Consider the following 23,222-nt stretch of genomic DNA (forward strand, 5'->3'; position numbering starts at 1 on the left):
ATCAGGCGGGAGGTCAGCATCTGTATCCATGCTCTTTTTCTCTTTTTTTCTCCCTGTGTCACGCACAGAGGACAACAAAGGATAAGACCTCGCATTAAGGAAGGAGGGAGGAGACTACTCTCTCCAAATTCAGTCAAGATTTTGCTGCCCTCTGGCCAGTTGTGAAATCGACACACGCTTTGCTGGCCGCGCGACCGTCGTGTTCGCCTCATCACGGGGAAAAAAAAGCTCCTAATGGTGCGACCCTTATTTTTTGAGCCTGCTCTGGAATCCCTGACCCGGAACGGCGGTTTTTAGTTTTCACTTCATACGAATTTTTGAATCGCAACACACAGAAGGGGGAATGAGTGTGTTTGAAACGCACCATCAGCGCTGTCCTCGGAGTCATCTCTCATCACCACTCTGCTCTTTGTATCTATCAGTCTTTCAGACAACAGAATGGCCCCTACAGTGTAGACTGAGGCTGAAAGCTGCAGCTGCTGCACACACTGAACATAGGCAAGGGACAGCACCCCCCCACCCCCTCCACTACTCCACACACACACACACACACACACACACACACACACACACATGTATATACAAAGAGAAAGAGAGAGAGAGAGCTGCTCCTCCCTGTTTGTCTGATGTTTTGCTTTGCTTTAATAGCAAGACTGATGCCATTTAAATCTTTCGCTTCAATTCACTCAATGCAAATCCAGCTGCATAAGTGGGTTACCAAAGTCCTTTACAAACACATATGCGAGGACAGTGAATGCATCATTCCTACAGTTCAACATCATTTAAGATCTGTGCAAAAATAATTATAATCATGATAATTGCAATCTTTTACATACTGCCAAAATTATTTTGCATTTCAAGATGAACGTTCGCCCATTTCCACTTTCAGAATTAAAATGAACAGATTAGCATTTCATAACTCACACAACCTTGATACATTTGCATTGACTGGGTTGTGTTCAACTAATGAAGAGGATTGTTATCAGGTAACGTGTGTGTCATGGTTGCATGTGTGCAGTGCACTGCATGAACTATTGAACTTCTTATTTCACTACATTTACTTGATAGATGTTGTTTATATTTAGCTTGCATATATAGCTTTTCCAGACCGTTTTATATATGATGCAATGTGAAATATAAATGCAAATGTAAAAATGTTCTACTTTAACTCAAAATATTACCTGCAGAACTATAATTGTTTGAGTTTTTACATTCTGTATCACTACTTCATGTCTACTTTAATGATCTTTAATAGATCTCAACGCGTGTTCTACCAGTGGTGAATCATGTCACATCATTTTTTATACACGTATACTTCATCAGAAACAAACCAGCTTCATTGCTCTTTAATCATAAGATGTTGTGTAAAAAATGCACATATATACATTAACTAAACCAATTCACATGGAGATGAATTTTGAAACCAGCAGTTGTACGTATACATATTTGGGATGTTATTTAAAAAACCCTTCCTCTCCTTCATCCGTCTTCCCTCTGCCCAGCTTCTCAGCTCCTGCGGTATTAAAGATAGTCACCCCTAATCCCGTGTGTGTCGTATGACGAAGACTCATCAAGGTGGAAGAGCTGTGTGATTTGTTGCACACACTATTAGTGTGGTAATAGGGTCTTAGAAGACACTGAAAGAGAGGGAGCGGCACACGCTGTGCATCCAGGTGTGTGATATTTAACAGCAGCAGCCGCCTCAGGAACAGACCTGTCAGAACACGCAGCGTAATGAAAGTCTGACCACTGCCCTGGAAAATGTGAATGATATTAATAAAAAGAATAACACACACGTACAGTAGCTTGCGAGTGCACACATTCAGAGGCTTAAACAAGAACACACACACTCACACTCACTCCCTCTGCCCTCTAAACCTGTCGCTAAAAGCAAAGGTGCTCTGCACATGCACCTACACATGTAGACACCTCCACACGTCGAGTACACTCCATCCCTGCCTGAAGACACAACAAGAAACGTCTAATTCTGAATCACTCTCAGTCTGACTCACACCCAGGAACGCACACACACGCACACATGCACACAAATATAAATGCACAAACACAGTAACATTTAGCTTCACACACAGATCCTCCAGCTCCTCCTCTTCCGGCCCTCCCTTCCTCCCTCCTTGCTACTTCCACCTTCCTCCTCTAATGAGTCTCTGAGCGTGCAGGTGAGCCTGAGGAGACTCTGGCCTCCGAGTGTGTGCATGTGTCTCTTGGCATGCAAGACTGTGAAGGATAATGAACACATGCTCACCGAGACACACAACCATCCGTTCAACTCAGGTTACCTTGTCTCCTCGGTGCTAATTAGAGATGAGAATCTTAAAGGCTGTTCAGTTAAAGACGTTTTGTGGCAAAAGTGTGGCTCAGTCTCACTGCTGTGCATGTGATGGGGACGATTCTCAAAGAACATATGTAGTCATCTGTAGTCATTGCAATTAATTACAGGGAGTTCAAAAGAAAAGGTTAGGAAAATGCACAAATTAATGCTGAGCAAGGAATGACAATTCATTAAAAATCTGTTTTATCAATTCTGTCTGCAAAGCAGAAATAGTGTGCAAGAAAATGCTCATCCTTTTCAATGAGTTGGCATCCAGTTCACATCTTGATCTCCAGTCTGATGCTCTGCTGCTGAGTTATACCTCATCTATAATAATGCTACATTGAATAGCTTCTTAAAGTTGCTTTGTTATCCTCTCAATGTAAATGATATTCTATGTCATGTAACTTGTTCTTTTGACTCCCAAAAGTGAAACATATCTGCTGCACCACAGAGACAGTGCATGCATACCGTGCAAAGGGATAATCCATCAAATGGAACAAGATTGAAAACAACTATCGAATCACTTTTTTATACATGCAAATAAAACTGAAATGTACATAATCAAACTATAATACAATCTATTTAAATATATATTTTATTCCAGAAAAAAAAACCGCTCATAGTCTCCAGAGTTATGATACTAAACCAAATCATGCTCAATGTCTTTACTTACGAACAGACTGACACCAGTTTGAAGTTTCACATTTTAGAGTAGAAAAATACAATCAACAGTATTTTTACATAAACGGAGTCCCAGCTATGACTGTACTGAATGTGTCTTATCTACAGCAGAGATACCCAGAGTGGTATGCTCCATCACTAATCTATAACCGCACGAGCGTGACAGTAACAATAAAATATCATATTGTCTATTGTCTATCGTACCAGGGTGAGATACAGGACTCCTTTAATCCTATTTTCAGTGTCAGTGGGCAACAGATTAACCATAAGAGACATAGTTATATGGAAAATGGTAAGCAGAGATGAAACTAACATCTTGTGGATCTAAAGAGAACATGGTCCAGTTTAAAGCTGCAAGCTTTGATGGCTTAATTAAAGAGAGACCCAAAGTTGAACTGAGCTACACCCCCTATAGCTTATCTATGTTGTTTTAATCCTGAATTTAGTCAAAGAGGGATAACTTTTCCTCTCAACCATGTATGTATTTGTGGGTCTACCATATATTAATATTTGTGTTTGATAATGACCCTGTGCATGTAGACGCTGTAGCCTTCATGCAACCCATGTTAATTAATTTGTTCCATGCTAATTACGGAACAGAAATGAACAAGGGTGAAAAATTCCCGAGGACTTCTCTTCAAGGGTGACATAAAATATTCAAACACTGATACCCATGAAATGGAAATACATGAACTTAGTGAACTCATTGTCTTTCTAAGCTATTATAGCTATTATTATAAGCTATTATAAAATGTAAACTGAAGACTATACATTTTAGATCATATCTGCACCAGATCTCTTACTAAAGATGTGAGCTTGATCACAATTACATGAACAAAATGTACCTTTTACCAAAAGCAAAAAAATAAAGCATTAAGACAAAATAATATGTTGTTTTCCTTTGGTGAGTATTCTCAGCCGGAGAACACTATTTATGCTGTTTAATGAATGCTATTTTTAGATCATCCATCTTCCTACAGATGCAACATCAGAAATCTAGAAAATAATAAATGTAGGTGCTGTTTTATTATCAACTTTTATTCCTGCAACCATGAATTAATTTAGCTAAATCCATATTATTTAATCATTTACTAATTGTTTATTTATTGATTTCAGCATGTATTTATTTATTCTTGTATTTATTTATTGAATAAAATAAATAAGTCATTTTTCGTCCTCCATATATAAAGTAACAGCAGCCACAGTTGTGAAACTCTGTACGAGTGCGTTCAAAAAGTCTCCAGGTTTTCGCTCCAGCTAGGCACAACACACATTTCACTTCAGGTAATTAAACTAATAAATCCCCCCCTCTGGCTGCAGCACTAATCAGCAGCAGTGATTACACGGTACTAAATAAAATTATCGGATACATGCTGTTTTACCGTGCCGTAAGCACCTTGCATCCATATTGATTCAATGAAGTAATTGTGTACGGAGGCAACAGTCCGTGCAGATATTCCTGCAATTTAACAGACGATGATCGATAAAGTTAAACTGTTTCACATTAATGTTGCCTCACGGATGACCCGGTTAAGTACTCTGATGTATTTATTGAGGCTCATATATTCTGCTTGTGAAACATGTTTGACCACAATAACAATGTATTACAGTGCTTCCACACAATGTTGACATCTAGAGGTTGTGTTTGGGATCACAGCGTTGAACCGTTCCTCCTCATTCAGACTCTTATCAAGCGTTTGGTTTTGTCTTTAGTATCTCTACCAAGAACAATACCAAAATGTGTAATTCTCTCTGATTCTCTCTGAAGTATTTAATTATGTGTTTAATTATGTCTTTGTGCGTTTGTAACCTGACTGTTACTAGGACAATATTTATGATATCTTACCTATAGTGGATGTTGTTTATTTCTGCTTATTTTAACTAAAGATAGCACATATTTACCCCTCTTCACTCCAACCCTCTTTTCTATAGACACATTTATTTATTTTTAGAAAGAATAGGGAGTAGCTGTAGCAGGAGATCAACAGTCTTGATCCAAATACCTTTTGATCAATAATCAAATGTTCCACCTGTGAGCTAAACAATCTGCTTGCGACATGCTATCCACGCCTGACTGGAGAGTGAAGCACACTGTCAGCTCCGGCCTCAATCCTTCAGCTTCGAACAAAACCACTTGTTTTTGTCGGCCAGTGAAAGAACTTATTGACCTACAGTGCTTTCTCACTGAGTCTGCTCACACTTCACAGACATAAAAAAATGTCACACTATCACTGTGTAAACAAGAGAGGCAGCCAAAGTTTAACAGGAGACCTCCTGATCTGCTGTCCAATGTTTGGCCAGCGACTTACACCAGTGGGACACAATTAGGCTAAAAGGTGTCCAAACATGAATTCGACTGGAAGCTGCTCAGCCGACCCAAACACCAAGACAGCCTCTCGCTCCCTGGTTGCTCTCTCCATGCTGGGCAGTGGGCCCGCATGCTCCCTGTCTTTCTTTGGCTTTATAAACAACACACATATACTATCTTCCCACAGTTTATCCTGAACTGAATCCACATCGGCATCGTTCAACAAGAAATCAGGAGGCTGCAGCTACCGTGTTGCTCATGTGCTTTTATCTCTGTTGCCGCTTTATTATTTACACCAAACACATAGTTTATAGGAACAGCCAATCCTGTGACTCACTATGCAGGCAGGGTCATCGTCTGACTAAACCAGAAGGAGATGGTCTCACAGTGAAGATGTCAAAATAAAGTTTCAACTCTTTCATCAGCGAACAAACACGCTCAGCGTTGATTCTGACTATCTTCAGTTCAGTGCTTTCAGTCTGCTGCTGGACTCAACTGTTACATCCAGTTCAGCACAAAACCAGTCTATACAAGCACTGTACATGAGTTATAATAGCCCAACAGCTCATTACCATCAACATGTCTATCAGGCAGAGGCCGGGCTTTGGTGGTCTATTCATAGGCGTCAGGGCCGAGCTGAGAACAGCGCTCTCAGTCGGCAGTAATATAGAGGAGAGCTGCACTAAAGCCACCGGTCCAGTCGGCGACAACGGGACACAACGCTGAGTGGTTTAAATGAACTTGATCGCAGGAGAGGAAGTGTTTTAAAATAGTTTTATTAGTTGGAGATAAGTCAGTCCTCGGCAAGTTTACCATCAGAACGCTGTCATTCAAATTCAAATGTCTGGTGGTAAACTTCACATGTTGATGAAGACTGTGTTGTCGTCTACGAAGAGGCTCTTCTTCCAAGGAAGTGAAACTTTTCCATGAAATCCCCATTTCATGATGACACTGCTGTGTCAGGCTTAATTCACATTAATAGCAACCCGTCAGTCGGCAACTGGGAAAAGGAGAAATTGCTTTTATGGCTTGAGTGAAACTGTGATGTGAAAAAAAAAAGACAAGACGTCTGACGAATATGTCACTCAAACCTTCTTAAAAGTGCTTTGATGTTTACATGGACGATACACTGTCAAATGAGACAAATTAGTTTGGTTTATGCAGACGGGCTCAAGGATTAAGGGAGTTAAGAAACAACAATCTCCTCAATCCATCTATGAGCAGTCTGTTTAATGACATGCTGCTACATACACCATAAAAGCTGTTTATTTCCACTCAGAATATCCAATATATCAGTCGGAGTGTTGATAAATTGGTTCAAACGTCAAGCAGTAAAACTCTTTGAGTGGTACGAGAAATGAAAGGTTTCTATGCAACATAATCTGATATGATGCTCATGCTGTCACACGTGACATATAACTATGTATGTATGTATGTATGTACGTATGTATGCATGTACATATGTACGTATGTATGTATGTATGTATGTATGTATGTATGTATGTATGTATGTATGTATGTATGTATGTATGTATGTATGTATGTATGTATGTAGTACGTATGTATGTATGTATGTATGTATGTATGTATGTATGTATGTATGTATGTATGTACGTATGTATATATGTATGTATATATCTATGTCTATGTATGTATGTATGTGATCAAATGGCACAAGCATGCATGCAATCATATGAATACTGTTTCATGGAGTCAAAGTGTCTACATGAGGAGCAGAAGCCCAGACTTATGCATATAGTGCCGGTACCCAGGGAGATTAATATACCACGGTGAGTTATGCACTAAATACTATGAGCCATTGAGACAAATCAGTGAATATCACCTTTTTAAAACAAAAACAAATGTATACCTGTAATCTGGAAACTTTTCAGTGGCCACAAGGCTACACACGCTAATCTCTACTGGTTGGGAATATTGCAGTGAGGTTCGCTCAGAAATGCATATAGAAAAAGATAGAGATTTTATATTACAGTGCCAGCCAGAGTCAACTGATTTGAAACGCATTGTTAACTCCGGTGTAATATATATTGTCTCTGTGACAAAGCCAGTAGATCCTCTCATGTGACCAGCCACAGCTTAGAGACATCTAATATTAACAATCCTTCCAGTGCTGCAGACAAAAGAGATGATGAGTAGGAGTTGGCACAGCTCTGAAATGTCTCTTCAGAGTTAGCGGGAGGAGCTACAGCATTAATGTGTGTAGTTGAAACAGCTAACCATAACTATTAACGGTGTATGTGCTATAACTGTTAACTGTCATAATATTTTAGCTGTTAAAATATCAGAGAAATTCACATACTTGACCGCTAAGTAATACATTATCATGCAATAACTTTGCCAGTTAAACTTTGCAAACCCAAAAAGCGAAATGTCTTTTTTGAAGGTTCACTACTTTTATAATCAAATGTTAAATGGACAGTATACATCAACCACACGCTAAATCATTAAATGTACTTTGTTTTGATGTCTGGCTTGAATATACTTATAGTGTAACATTTCCGATGTAAATATCCTTCTCATTAAACAGCTACTTTGCATTAATCTGTTGCTTGAATTTGGGTCACAGGTTGTGCCATAAACATCTGGTCAAAATCCCCAAGTGCTATATTATGGTATTTTCATCTTTTTCTAATAAAGGGGACACCGAGAATTGAGCTGAGGACCTCTTGATGTGCAGTGAAATGCTCTACCCTCTTATGAAAGGATAAGGTAGTGAAAGAAACAGGGAGTTGTTCCACTTTATGTCAGCAAAAACTCAAAGTAATAAATAATCTCCCCTCTTGTGCTGGCTGAGTCTGCAAAGATGACCTCGACTGTGGCATACAAACACACACAGATTAAAAAAAGAAGAAAAAAAAGGCTTACATAGCGATTTAGTGATTATTATTCACAAGGTAGAGCCTGAACACAGGGGGTACCCATGCAGGCCAGAACTGAGCTGGGGACTATTTTGTTGTCAAAGCACTTATATCAGACAGGAAAAGGCCTTTAGTATGTTATTCTTCTTTTTTACGCATGTCATATCCATGTGTGGAGCAAAATCATCATCATATCTAGTTTTTCTATATGAATCTGACTGAAGAAATGCCCGATGAAATGCTCACATCTAAAGGCGATGTGGATGTCAAATTATTTAAGGTTATTACCGCGATGAAGAAATACATTTCACCACTGATTGAATTTCACATTCATCAAAACAAAATGGAAAAATTGCAATAGCTGTCCATTAAAGAAAAACATACTTAACGAAAGCTGTGGACTTTGAGCGACATGATGTGAATTTAAAGAGGATTTGTACCCTCTGATTTCTCAGCACATGATATGTGAAATTTGGCGATAGCAAATGGTCCGCTCAGAGGAGAGAGATAAGAAAAGAGGCCGAGATAGCGTGCAGTACTAATTTGAGCAACCACCGCTGGTGAGTGGATTTGGACAATATCAAACGAACAACTTTTATTGTTCGTAGCGCTGCATGATTATGACTCTGTGAGAAGAGCTTTAGGGAGGGAGCCGAGTGATGGAGAGGAGGGCACGCAGCTGAAATTGATGGGGAGGATTATCGCCGAGTGCCCATATATCTGCAAGCAGAAACTGCAGCATGGGTGGTGGACATCAAACACTCAGAAGGGCCAGGGTCAGCTGATTATTTGGACGTTTCCCAACTTTTATCTCAAAGAGTTCAAAGTGTCCTTTTATGACTTTTACAACAACTTTCTGTGTGAACTAGTTGTTAGTTTGTTTTATCGTCGGCAGCTCACGGGCGCTCGTGGTTCCCCAGCATCTACTGGCATTCATAACAAACAGCATGTTGGGCATCAATTATTTGTTGTGCTTTGACACATTGGACTTGGTATGAAACTCATGGATCTACGTGGCAGACACTGACGATTAAAGCCAGTTAATCTAAAAATGTTTGTTACGGTAGGTAAAATTCTCATTACACCTGACAGCAATCCATAAATCATACTCAGACAAAAAAAAACTAAAAAGTATCGGTGAGTGTAATAAGCCCATTGCCGTCCTCTCTACCCGTCTACTTGCGCATACCCTCCCGGTGCACACGGCATGGCTCACCTAAGTCTCCACAAACCACCAGTTCAACAGCTGTGAGTATGAACAATAGCCATATGCGTTGTTTATGTTCATTAAAATACTTTTGGGAGAGTGGCTGGTTGCAAAGCGTCATTAGTGGCTGTAGTAACAGCTCCATCTTTCTGTCGGATGGAGGCTGAAAGTCTTCTCAGTGATCTTCTTATGGGGAGTTTGTTTCAACTAAAACTTTGTTGAATAAACATTTCCGAGCTTGTTTACTTAAATATTTATATATCAACTTTGATTTATTACAGCATTGAAAATGCTATAATATATCACATATATTTCTTCCCCTTTTTACAAAAAGCTCAATGTTTTTTCTGTTGAGAAAATGCAATCTTCAAGTTATTTAATTAGGATCTACTGGACTTAAAAGGATGCGTATGAACTACATAAGATGCAGTATATCAGTGTGACTGAAACATGAAGCCCAGGCCTCTAATTGCCTTTCCCTTTCCTAAAAGCCCAATCCTGTTGTGCTCAGTGGCCAGAGGTCTCCCAACGTCACCGAGTTGAATATCTTTTACCTCCAAAACCATACACTTCCTCTTCCACTCTACCACTGTCTGTAAAGTCAGACTTCCCTTTCTCTTCAGCCCTCCAAGGGGTATTACAACCCCACTGCCACCTCCTCCTCATCTTCATCATCACCACACATACAGACACCAACCCATCCCAACCCCCAACCATGACCCAGTTTGAAAGGGGATAAGAGGGTAAGTGAGGACCATTTTGAGTACCACGGGGAGAGAGGCAAGATGCTCTGCCTCCCTCATCCCTCTCTCTTTCAGGAAGAGCTCACACTTGGTTAAGCACGCACACTGAGGCTCTTCATGAGAGGACGGCCACGGAGACGCGTGTTTTGTTTTGAGTTTTTTTTGTTTGTTGTCTGGATGCCGTTGTTGATTTTGGGTCAGGGCTGTTTGAAGTCCGCCCAGGTTAATGGGTACGTAAAGGAGGCTAAGTGAGACGAGGGTTCAGAGATGAGGGGTCTTAAGTTGAGAGACAAAGGACACAGTACCTGGCATCTGGGAGAGAAGGAGTAGAGTGAGTATGCTGCTTCGTCACTTTGCACTTGCTGCTTGTTTGTTGTCTGTGTCTGCTCTTGTTGTGTTTAATCATTTGAAAGTGCTTTGAATTGAATAAAAAGGAAGTAATCTTTCATTTGCAACTGATCATCTCATTCAGGAAGCCGGGCTTCTTCACCAAAGGTTAAATATTTACAAGGTCTAGCGACGGCACAAAGACTTCCTGAAGTTGTTGGTACCCTTTTGACAAACTTAATATCAGGAAGAAAAGACCATTCATGAACTTTACCGGCACGAAGCCGAGGAAACGACACAGATGCACACGGAGAGGCTGCTCCTGCCTCAGAGATTTATCCTGGAACATATGGAACCGCTTTACCGTTGCGTTTCTCCCCTTCGGACACCGTTAATGAGGTAATTTTGAAATTCCCGTGAATACTGAGAAAGAAATGCTCTTTCCAAACCCACCTCCCTCCTGCGAGTAAAAGAAGAGCTCATTCATCCATCTCACTAAAGACTTCCTCATCTCAAGATTCTCGCAGGCCGAGGCTCACTTTTGACCACAATGTTCATCAGTTTCTATTTTCCTCCCTCGCTCGTGAGGTTTTCTGATTTGAATTCCTTTACATCTTCCGCGACACGTTTTATGAGCCAGAGGCCTGAATTGGGGTTTACTGTTTACCTAAACCTTTGGAATGTATTATTCATGGTGGCGTCCATTGATCCCTCTGCAAGTAAGTTGCATGTCTGTGTTTGTGTGTGCGTGTCTGCATGAATACATACACCGCACACTCTGGTTGGGTGAATGGAATGGATGTGATTAACAGCTCTGATAACCTTTTGTGTGTGTGAACTCAATTTAATGCAAAGTCACTCTGGGATTGCCTGATTTTAATCACTTCAAGAACCTTTTTGAACAAAGTTTCTCCACATCGAGAAAGAAAAAAAAGCAGGGAACCCGAAAAGTTGATAAGAAGTCCATTTTTAGCTGCGCAGGATTTTTTGGTGTGATTTGAATATCTCTGAGTGCTTAACAAAGGAGCTTATCCAGCCTTCAGTGTAGGAGAAGGGGAACCGCAATATAAGAAACCCCTTGTTCTTTTCAAGCGGAGCATTTGCTGTCGGTCGGTTTCCACACGCCGCCGCTATCGTGGTTATCTCCGCTCATATTCTGATATCACAAGCGGAGGCTGGTGACCTTTTTGTGACACCAGTGTGTTGGTTTTATACGGGATCTCTTAGCGTCACAACACAGCGCCGCGATTTAACCCACATATGACGATCCAGGGGGTTATCATGGACAGATGTCCGGCCAGCGACTGAGTGAGCAGATTAGTTTGGTGTGTGCTGTCTGTGTGGGGACAAGGTGGAGGCTCCAGGGCCACCGGGGAAGCCGGAGGATGCCGCTGGCAGAACAGAGGGAGAGGGCACTGTGGCAATGACCCTCACATAAGCGCAGTAAGAGGAACATCGGCCGAACAGAACACGCTCACAGGTCCCAGACATTTGTCTTCTCTCGTGGTTTTCACGATTATAGACACTCAAATCATCCGTGTGTTTGTGGTTGTCTTCGGGTTGCCCTGATTTTCTTTGTTATGGTTAAAAAGAGACTTAAACTAATAACTAAATGTGTCTCTTCATCATTTTGTCTCAATTCTGATCTCGTCCCAATTCATTATTAGCTACATGTCCATTTTCCAGAATATACGTGTTTCTTTTTTTATGTGATTAAGCTTTTTAAAGCCAGCAATAAATCCTTGCGCACACAGCAGCGCCTTATTGTCGGTGTTGCTGGCAGCTTCAAACTCTGCTGCCATCAGTTTGGGAATGGCCTTGGTCTGGATATTTGCTGATTACATTTTTGTTGAGGATTTCTGTTAATATAGACTGAACAAAATGTGACTTCCTCACACACCGGGTTTTTTTCTTTTGCAGTGTAAATTGTAAAGTGAAATTTAAGCAAAATAACGAAATTTGACATAATTCCACTTTTTAAAAAGAAGAAAACCTATAAGAGCTGAGCATCTCTCAATTGTGCAGACTTAACAGAAAACCATTATATTTTATCCTGGTTATACCTTTGAAGAGTGACCATTAAAATGTTATTGTTGCTTTATACTTTTAATTATCCTAGCAATAATGTTTTAATGCTCATAGCTTTTATAACTCAAACTTGTCACTTGTAAAACATGCACGCTATCTCAAGAGGGTTAGAAAATAGACATAAGCACTTGTGGCAGCCCGAAAAGTAAACTTGATAATGCAATATGTGGACCTTAGACACTAATTGCATTGTGGGACTTGTAAAGAGATACAAAGTATGAAATGTATGACATCGCAGACATTCATCAAGCCTGTTCTCTTTTTTTAATGAAAGTTTAGCGAACAGATAGTAATCACATGTGTCTCACCTGAAATTGTAAAAATAAACAAACATCGGCAAAAATAAACAAGGTTACAAATATATATATTTTCCATTTTGTAATATTCCATATTTGACAAAAGCATGTATAATAGTGACATGATAATCTATGAATTACTTGAGGCACTCACGTAGGATGGAGCCACTGTCGTGTGACCGTATCTTCCAGTGGTCATGTCAGAGGATGCTTCTTGACATCGTGATGACGCAGACTGTCCATAAACAAGAGGGGCAATTATAATCATAGGAAGTTGTAAAGTCAATATGAGGAGTGTTTTACTGGCAGCAGATCAGCAGAATCTCAGATAAATCAGTTGGAGCTGATGAAGCGCTCACTCTTTCTTTTCCTGGATCTGCTTTCTGCTTTTTTACAATCACATTAAAAACACTCAAGATTTAAGTGAGAATTAGCATGATGGTTACACCAAGTACTGACGTTCAAGGAGGTGAAGTACATGTGTACTGATGGATAGCGGCCGACTATAAGTGAGTACTGTATGAGTTTAGCAGACAAAATAAAATGAAAAAACACCAGGAATGAATTTAATAACGTTACGCACTATCGTGATATTATGAACTTTAATAGTTTTGTGTTGCAGTTTACTCTGTTTTCGATGCATTTGCATGTTAGTATGCTTCACTTGATAAAGTTCATATAATATCCCTACATATACTCATTAAAGCTTTTTTCCTACCATTTACAGTAGGTTCATTATCTAAACCGCCCATGGCCTGCGTTTTATAATACGACTTTGTTTCTGCTAGTGTGTGTGTGTGTGTGTGTGTGTGTGTGTGTGTGTGTGTGTGTGTGTGTGTGTGTGTGTGTGTTTGTTTTTATGGGTCTGCATACATCAAAGCCAAGCAGAAAGAATAGAGGAAAAGAGCGAGGATAAAGACAAAGAGAGAAGTTATTATTATCATAAATTCCCCTTTATTAAAAGTGCAGTTTATTAACAGACCAACATGGGGGCAGTAAAAACATATGTTTCAATCGGGGCATCGGGATGGGGACCTCTGGCCTCTATCCTGCGCCTGGTTTACCACGGTGTCCTCTGTGATTCCTTTGCATCACATTCTTTCATATTTGCACTCAACATTGCACATGTCCAAAATTGTATTTATGTCCAGTTGGCCTTGCATGTATATTTTACATTTTAACATAATGAAAATTGGACAATTAATTGAATGTAAATATCCACAATTTGAATAAAACTATAATCTTTTCAGTAACTATCTTTTGTTGACTCTTATCTTCATTCTTCACTACACACACGTCTTTTTAACCACATTTGATGAGCATCTGGCTGAATTAAATGTCATGTTAATGTTAAAATTAACATCGGTTTTTGTCAAGCCAAAGGACAGTAGTTGTAACAGAAATCAGGACCTTGCACACATGTTATATGCATCTACATGTTGCAGGACTCCTCAATGATGCACACATCTCCCTGTTACACAATTACAACATCCATTCACGTGCTGGAGTCTGCTGCGAGTCGAGGTTTGTCCCGTGGTGATTTCATTCCCCTGGTGTCCCTCCCAAGCCCTGGGCCCTCGAGTTGGAGCACTGTGTCCACATGATGAGTCAGTACTGTGAAAGAGGAGAACCTCAGCTCACCCCAATGCAGTGTTTGTTATACCCGTGCTCTGTTTGTGTACAGGGACATTGTGGCTTTGCTCTGCGTGCTGTTCGAGGCGGTTGTGCGTGTGGGTGTCTGTCCGTCTGGGAATCTATATGTCATATATCTGGATGTGAGTCTCTGTGAGTCCTGAGGGATTACCTCCAGTGAATGAGGGGATCCCTTCAGTGACGCTAACTGTATGTGTAACTGTCTGATTGAATCAGCACGTGAGCTTGTGATTTGGAGAGTTCGCCCTTGTGAACTGATCTTGTTGACCTTTGACCTTGTACTGTTCTGTTTAGAGACTGGCAGTAAAATCCTTTTAGCAGTCTCCTGTTATATAAAACCACAGTGGGATTACACTGACGGGGGTTTTCCTTGTTTCCGTTCTGGCCATAGAAAGTCTGGTGTGCTTTTTGATGTTTTCAAGTGTGACAGGATTTCCACCAATTTGCTGTTCTTCGTTTGTATCAGAATAACGGACTGAAAGCCTGCCCGCTGTGTCTGTGTGGTGCTATTCGGGAGGCTGACTCACGACAGTAACTTAATGCACAGAGTCAGCTTCTTACCCCTAACTGCCCCACTAGCTCCCACAGACATGAATTGGATGAGAAAGCAAATGCCAGGTTATATGTGGTTATGGTAGCAGGAGTATCAGGCCGCCGTGGTCCTGGGCTGGAGCGTCTCTCCTGGTCAGAAAGGAGCGTGGCAGTCCTACAAAGTAAAGGCTCCATCCAGGGACACACAGACGTTCCTCTGGACCTATAAAAGTGTATCAAATAAAGTGCCTGTTACACCCAAATATGTGTCTTTTGAAAACTATTTGGCTTGGCAGGTTTTACTCAATAGAATAATATTATGTCAGTACAATATTATGTCAGTATGTCAGTATATATATATATATATATATATATATATATATATATATATATATATATATATATATATATATATATATATCAATACAATGTTGATATATAATGATATGAAACATTTTCATTTGACCGTATATGCAAAAACATGAAAATCTGGATTTGACCATTTCACCCAGGAGAACATATAGACAGAGCACACAGGAAAACTATTTTAAGATGGGAAAAAAATGTAGAGGGCGTGCACATCCTGCCCAAAAAAAACTTGTACTAATAATGAAAACATTCCCTAAAACATTAAGCAGCACTACACACTTAACTGTTTTATTAAAGCACAGCAGTTAAACCTTATTGTCTGGTTATGATTATCTAAAGAACAACACTACAGCACAATAAGAGTTATGTAAAGAAATGCCATGATGTAATGCTGGAAAAGCCAGACGGAGCCCGACCATGGAAGGACACTACTATGACTATGTGTGCTTGTGGCAGCCTCTTCCTCCGCACTGGCCATTTGCTGCTTACTCATACATGTCGGTTACAGACGCTCACAGTTAGCACTCTCACAAGGACTCCACCGCCTCGTCTGATTGTGCACAGTTATGGCCACTTACTGTATGTGGATAATAAGCGCACTGGAGTGTGCATGTACACACAAAGGATTCCTGACATCTCCCTCCTTTGTCCCAGGCAGGTCCTTATATGGTCAGAGTGATCAATATGACACATGTTTCATCGCAAGCCTTCCACAAACACTCCCGCCCTCTCTGCTCCTACTGGAGACACAAAGCAGAGGGCTGGGGGATCCTGCTCGTTTCCTCCAGCTATATTTTCCCTCTCGCTGCAGCTGCAGCTGCAGCTTGCTCCGACTAAGCTCTCGACCTGCTTGGTAAGGATATCGTCCCTGGAAGCCCTTTAAACCCAAAACTAAGCTAGCATTCATGGTTGGATTTTCCTCTCAGTCTAGCTGACAATAAGCCATGCGCTATTGCAGCTTCATAAAGGGGAAAGTTCAGCGGAGGTGTCATACTTATCCCCCAAAGCCGCCCTGAGGGACGACAGTGTTTGGGTTCAGCTCCACTGCCTAAGCTAATGTGGGTCTGCTATCCAACGGGTTGAGCCCGGCCACCTGCTGATGCTCCTGGTTTGGATCGACTGCCTGGAGCCCAGACCTAACCTACATAGGCAACATGTCCCTCTTTCTAAACTGTGCTCCGATGCACACACACACACACACACACACAGACCAACACATGCACACAAGCGCAGCACAATGCTATTTACCTCCCAACCAGAACAAACCAGTCAATTTAATACAATCCTGAAAACTGCACCTCACACAGAAGAAGGCTCACTAAGAGGATTTATTCTTCAAAAAGAGATGGCTGTTAAATAAAGTGAGTGTGTATTTGGCGCTAGCAAATTCCCTATTTGGATTATTTCGCCTCCTTCTCAGTGCTGCTTGATGGTATTCTTTAATACCGATATCCTCTTTCCTCCCTGTTTGGTCTTCTAATTCCCTAAAAAGCCCGAATTTGACAGCAACCTCATCGCGGCATTGTGCTTCAAATTTAGTGTGCGCGCATTTGTGCTACAAAAAGCAACATATCAACTTAAGCATACAGTATATTGATTGACTGAGCTCAGAGAGGAACACTTATTTTAATTAAGGCAATTATTATGTCACCACTTTTCCTATTGTGCGACTGAATTGGCATGAACTATTGCTATTTCCACAGGATAAAGGTCTTAAAAAAATTGCAGTACTACTTGCTCTGATCAAGTTATGAAATGTGCATTGATTGTGAACACATATCTTCTTTTATCTCCCACTTGTCTTCCCTTTTCCTCCTCTTTTCCTTTCTGCAGAGTCTGTGAACAGGTGAGAGAGGGACACTGTCTGCCCCACTGTCCAGCGACACCATGAGCTGGAGCTTCCTCACGCGGCTGCTGGAGGAGATCCACAACCACTCCACCTTCGTGGGGAAGCTGTGGCTCACCGTGCTCATCGTCTTCCGCATTGTGCTCACGGCTGTTGGGGGAGAGTCCATCTACTACGACGAACAGAGCAAGTTTGTCTGCAACTCGGGCCAGCCGGGCTGCGAGAATGTCTGCTACGACGCCTTCGCACCTCTGTCTCACGTTCGCTTTTGGGTCTTCCAGATCATCTTAGTGGCGATGCCTTCTCTTATGTACATGGGCTATGCCGTGAACAAGATTGCACGGATAGATGAATCCAAAGGAGGAGCTGGCTCTGCTGCAGTTAGAACAGCAGGAGGAGGCTACACGCACAGGAAGCCCAGGAAGATCTGCTTTGGAGCACGGCAGCACCGGGGCATTGAGGAGACAGAGGAGGACCAAGAGGATGATCCCATGATCTACGAGGTGCCAGAAATCGAGCCCCCAAAAAGGCCGCGGGATCCACTGCAACCCGCACCCAAACCCAAAATCCGACATGACGGGCGCAAACGTATAAGAGATGAGGGGCTGATGCGGGTCTACGTTTTGCAACTGGTGATTCGTTCACTGCTAGAAGCGGGCTTCCTTGCAGGCCAGTATTTGCTGTACGGGTTTCATGTGACGCCTGTGTTTGTGTGCTCGAGGAACCCATGTCCCCACAGTGTGGACTGCTTTGTGTCGCGGCCGACAGAGAAGACCATCTTCCTGCGCATCATGTACGGTGTCACTGTCCTTTGCCTCACGCTCAACGTTTGGGAGATGCTCCATCTGGGGATCGGTACCATTTGTGACATTCTTCGCCGTCGGCGCTGCCCACCCCAGGAGGATGAGTACCAGTTGGGATTGCTGGGCACCAACGGAGGTGTGGAGGGATCAGTAGGGGGTGCAGGGCCCGAGGCAGGCTCTGAGGGAGGGGTGGGTGGAGATGGGGCTGCAGACTACGTCGGTTACCCCTTCTCATGGAACACCCCATCAGCTCCACCCGGCTACAACATTGTGGTAAAGCCAGAGCAGATGCCGTACACAGACCTGAGCAACGCTAAAATGGCATGCAAGCAGAACCGGGCAAACATTGCCCAAGAGGAGCAGCAGCAATTTGGAAGCAATGAGGATAACTTTCCCACTGGAGGGGAGGCCCGTGTGGCTTTGAACAAGGACATGATCCAGCAAGCCCATGAGCAGCTGGAGGCGGCCATCCAGGCCTACAGTCAGCAGCATCGGGCAGAGGAGCAGCTTGGGGACAACCAGGACGACAAGCCTCAAAGTAACATCATCCTAGCCCAACCTCAGCCACAGCCTCAGCCTCAGAAAGAGCGCAAGCATAGATTCAAACACGGGAAAGGAGGCAGCAGTGGGGGAGGCAGCAGCAGCAACAGCAGCAGCAGCAAATCGGGAGAGGGGAAGCCCTCTGTATGGATTTAACCCCAGAAACAGGGACATGTATTGAAACCATGTATATATTACAGACTGGATGACGAGTTGTTGCAATTTTCCTCGGATATTTGAACACCCCATGTGCCTTAAAGAATCCTGCAAGCTGGAGAAGATGTGTTTGTGTACTAAGGTGTGTCAAAACAGACGTGATAATGCAGCTGGCAATTTGTTTTGTTCGGGCTTTCACTGTTTAACTTGAAGCATCACATCAACACAAACTGTAGGCTACAGTCTGTCGTTTACATGTCTCGATCTCCTCAAGTCCTGCAGCAGATTATTGACCTCTGTTGTCTCTGCGTTCATCCTTTCTTAGGGATTTGAACTTTGGAAAATTACTGAATGATAATGAGTTCCGTTGCAAATCAGATTGATCCCAGATTTGGCTAAACTCATTTTCCGGCCGCTCCTCTGCAAAGACACCATCTCCATTAATACATTGACGTCCCAATTCGTCGGACATCCAAATGAAGTATCGTCATAATTCAAAGGCAAAGGGATGCCATGAAAAGCTAAGACTCCGTACTGTAATGGCGTTATCAAGGAACACCATAACAATGCAACAAAATGAAACATAATTCAGCGGCAGCGCCAAAAGCAATGACTTTATAATGCAGTGAGAACATCACCTTCCTGAAGGCTGTGTCCTGTCAGTCATGTTCTGTGTTTCTCTCCAGTGTAGAGTTTCCAGTGTTATGTTGCTGTGACTTGGCATTTGACAGTGTGTTTGTAGTTTCCTGTGTTTTCTTTTCTTTTCTTTTTTTTACAACTGTGCTACACCAGATTCTTCTCAGAAACTAACTAACTAGTACAGCAGGTGGATTTTATCCTGTGTACATCTGAAATGTCCTGCGAAAAAAAGTGTTCTTTTTAACAAGGTGCATAAGCAATCCAGTTTTTATACCTTACTCTTAAACTTCTCAGTTTCTTGCTCTGGCTCTTCATGGCTATTGAACAAGGTTGCTCAGCGCTCCACTGCTGTCTCATCTGCCTTGTAGTTGACTGCCCCCTGGTGGTGTCTTCTTCGGAGAAGGGGGCGTCCTTTATCGGGTAGTAGATACCAGAGGAACATGCTTCCTGCATCCAGCAACAACTTAACCAGCTTTAGTGTTCCTTTTCTATTGACAAGCCTTGTGTCAGTAGACTTGTGTCAGTCAAGCCTTCTCAGCGCTACGATTTCAGTGTTAGATGTACGAGGCTGCAATATCTCCACGTTGTAATGGAAAAGGTTTAAAGCCATTACTATAATATCGTGAGACCAAACACTGTTTGTGTGATGCAAGTGTCAGTGCCAAGATTTTATGCTACGCTGCCCTGAAGCCTGGTTGTTTGTGGCCATGCTCCTCCAATTGTGGAAAAATACCCACGTGAGACCAACCCTTTTGTAAAAGCCACTTGTTTTTGTATTACAGTAAGTGTTATGCTTTTTGGGACAGGATTTAAAATTCCAAACTCCAAAACGGAGTTGATTTTTATGTTTGAGCCAGTGTTTTATATGAAAACACAATTTGGCTTTTTTTAAGAAAGTTTTTTTGTAAAATAAAGAAAAAGAAAGCCTTTTTTAATATTTAATTTGGTGTATGGATATGTATGGTTATTGTGTTTTACATTGCCTTTCAATTGTAAAAAAAGAAAAAAGAAAATTGAAATATGACATAGTATATTTTTGTAATATGTCGGCTACAGTGACTTATTGATGTAATGAAAAAAAAGCCAGACTATTCCTTGTATGTTACAGTGTCAGTATCTAATGTATGTATCAAACCTCTGGGCTATGTCTTTGTTTTTATTTAAGTGTAACTCCTTTTCCAACCTTGTTCTGAGATCTGCTGAACAGCCGTGTGCATGGACACAAACAAAAGAACATGAAGTGCCAAATTATTCAAACCATTCCAAGCTTTGCCCACAGTGGCTTTCCTAACAAGCAGCATGGCGAAATGTTCAAGGGGAGTAACTCTGAAAACCAGGACATTATAGTCTTAATTTCATAAATGTCGTCTGAAAAATCTCTCCCAGTGGGGCTGGACTTTGTGACTCGGCTTTTCTTCCCGCAAACACTGAACGATACAACGGAGCGGAAAGCGTCTTTCTGATTGGTCCGTTCACCACTTGGCTCCACATGTCTGTTCAACAAGCCGGCCTGCAGCAGACAGTCGTACATCACAAGAAGCGCTTCGGTCAGCTGCTCCCCAGAGCAGCGATTGACACTGTCTCCGCTGATGCCACTCCCTCCCAATAAGCCACGGGTGATTTACTGAGAGTTCCCCAGTCGGGGACAGTGTCCTCCCCTCGAGGCCAATCAGACCTCATTAAATTCTTCCCCAGTGAACAAAGTTTCTCAACTAAAGTATGTACTGTGTTGTGTTGAAGAGAAGGACACAAACTGAAGTACAATGGATGACAGGCAGCTGGAAGATGCTTTGCAGTCAGAGCCAGCTGGAGCCGCTAGAGGGCGACTCCTGTCAAAGGAGGGAGCACTAGAGGGTGAGGAAGGGGCATTTTGAGGAGGTGCCATGCCTGGCAGCATGGCCTCACATCTCCAAAACTATTCTTGGTCATGTGACTTTTTTTGTGTTTAGTGACTGAGAAAGTGAGAGGATAAGATAAGAGATGGCTTTTACAGCTACTTGTATGCAGAGGGTTTATTCCCCTCTGCATGTTGTCGCTGTCCTTTAAAAACCATGTGTCTCTTAAATGCCACAAAAAAAACAAACTTAAGTCAAGTCTGTACTGAGGCCAATGTGCCAATGTGTGTTTTGAACGCTGTGCAGCATGTTGGTATATTTCGGGAATGTTAATTCTTTGTGAAAGTAGTATTGATTTTTTTAAAGGCTTTTTTAAGATGAAACGTATTGCCAGTTCAACTTTTTCTTTTGCAAGGTAGCAAAAAAACCATAAAACTATCAAAATTTGAGGTATGTTTCACTTGACGTTGCTGATATGCATTTGAGTACCTTTAAAGACACACGTTGGAACTGACAGCCATTTAGGTCTCCCTCATACCTGGCAGCTGAATGAATTATACGTGAAAGCCCATCACACAGTGGTTGTATCAGAAGTCTTTTGTGGGTCTATTTATCAGGGATACCACAATGTCCACCCTCAGCATCTGTCTGTCTATGTAAAAAATATTGTGATCAGAAGAAAGACTATGTTTCCCTTCATGTTTTTTTAATGGTCACCCATGTGGGATGTGGCAATAAAACCAGTGGTATTACCAGTACAGACTCTGATTCATAAATGCATTTGTGTATTTGTGTGTTTTCTATGCCTTTTGTAAAATGTACATTTCTTTGAGTGCCATTCTGGTATCCCTCGGCAAAGATGTTTTTCATATTCTTTGATGAAAAAATGTGCATGTGAAAAGACCTATTTTCCTAAAAAAATAAATCAGAATTGCATATTAAATCGTGTTTCTGCATCTTTTGTTGGCGCTCCACAGCCGAGGACAAAAACGCATAAGGAAGGAAATAGACATATTGAGTATTGTCCTGTTCTTGTTGTCAGTGTGAGATCTGCAGGGTTTGATTGTGATTGGTGGGGAGCAGGGTCTCCGCGGCGCTATCAGGAGAATTACACACACGCCGGCGTCGTGTCACTGGCAGGAACAACACAGGACACCGAAGAGATGTCACTTCGGCTCGCGTTAGTCGTGTCATTATGTTTGACACTTTGGCAGTTTATTCGGTGACAGATGAACTTCAGCTTGTGATGAGAACGTCTGAGACTGTGAGGCTTTAAATTATATTAATGCATTGCCAGCAATGAAAAGAGTAGAATACTTCAATAAAAAATGACTTGAATAATAAACTTAAATAAAAGTAAGTAAAAATGACTTTTTTTTAAAGGGGGAGGTGAGGAACAGACCGGCCTAATGTTCAGGGACATTTCTTGCATGGGGTCATGTATGAATGGGAGGAGGGATTGATTATTCTGTGAATCATTTCCCCAACTCATTTCAAGAAAAAACATTGTTGTAGTGTTGCTGTATAATGAATTAAAGCAGAACCATTGCATGGACAAGCACGTAAAGGGTCTGTCTGAAGAAAATCACAAGAGAATCAACCGATGACACATCAAACAACCGTCTTCCTCAGCGTGGCCTTACTAGAATTAACCAGAAAAGATAACGGTAAACAAAAAATAAATGGCAGACAATAAATGCAACAAGATGGACACACAGTACACAAAATAAACTCTGCAGTGGCTGCAGCCACTGGACGCTCACTCACTCACTCACTCACTCACTCACTCACTTACTCACTCACTCACTCACAAAGCCATGCTAACGGTCTCCAGTGGAGAGTTAGAAAGAAACATCACAGTCAGTGTGCGGTTTGTCTTGTGCACCAAGAAGTCCTCCTCAATCTGTTCCTGGTTCAACTTCTCTTGTTCAATGCAACCATTCCACTCAGCCTCTCTGTCCCAGTATAACCAGTACACTCAGCCTCTCT

General features: G+C 41.8%; 1 protein-coding gene across 2 annotated transcripts in view; it reads left to right on the plus strand.

The window, feature by feature from the left end:
• The window catches only part of gjc1 (gap junction protein gamma 1), a 39,385-nt gene extending 17,253 nt beyond the window's left edge, over positions 1-22,132 (plus strand). For both annotated transcript variants that reach the window (XM_068579030.1, XM_068579032.1), the window contains exon 2: positions 17,248-22,132. In XM_068579030.1, coding sequence (XP_068435131.1) covers positions 17,302-18,759 — 1,458 coding nt within the window. In that variant the 5' untranslated portion in view covers positions 17,248-17,301 and the 3' untranslated portion in view covers positions 18,760-22,132. The remainder of the gene's footprint in view (positions 1-17,247) is intronic.
• Positions 22,133-23,222: the final 1,090 nt, after the last annotated feature.

This window comes from Clinocottus analis, unplaced genomic scaffold, assembly GCF_023055335.1.
Source record: "Clinocottus analis isolate CAN_PGR_092001 unplaced genomic scaffold, fCliAna1.0.p SCAF_16, whole genome shotgun sequence".
Taxonomy (NCBI): Eukaryota; Metazoa; Chordata; class Actinopteri; order Perciformes; family Cottidae; genus Clinocottus; species Clinocottus analis.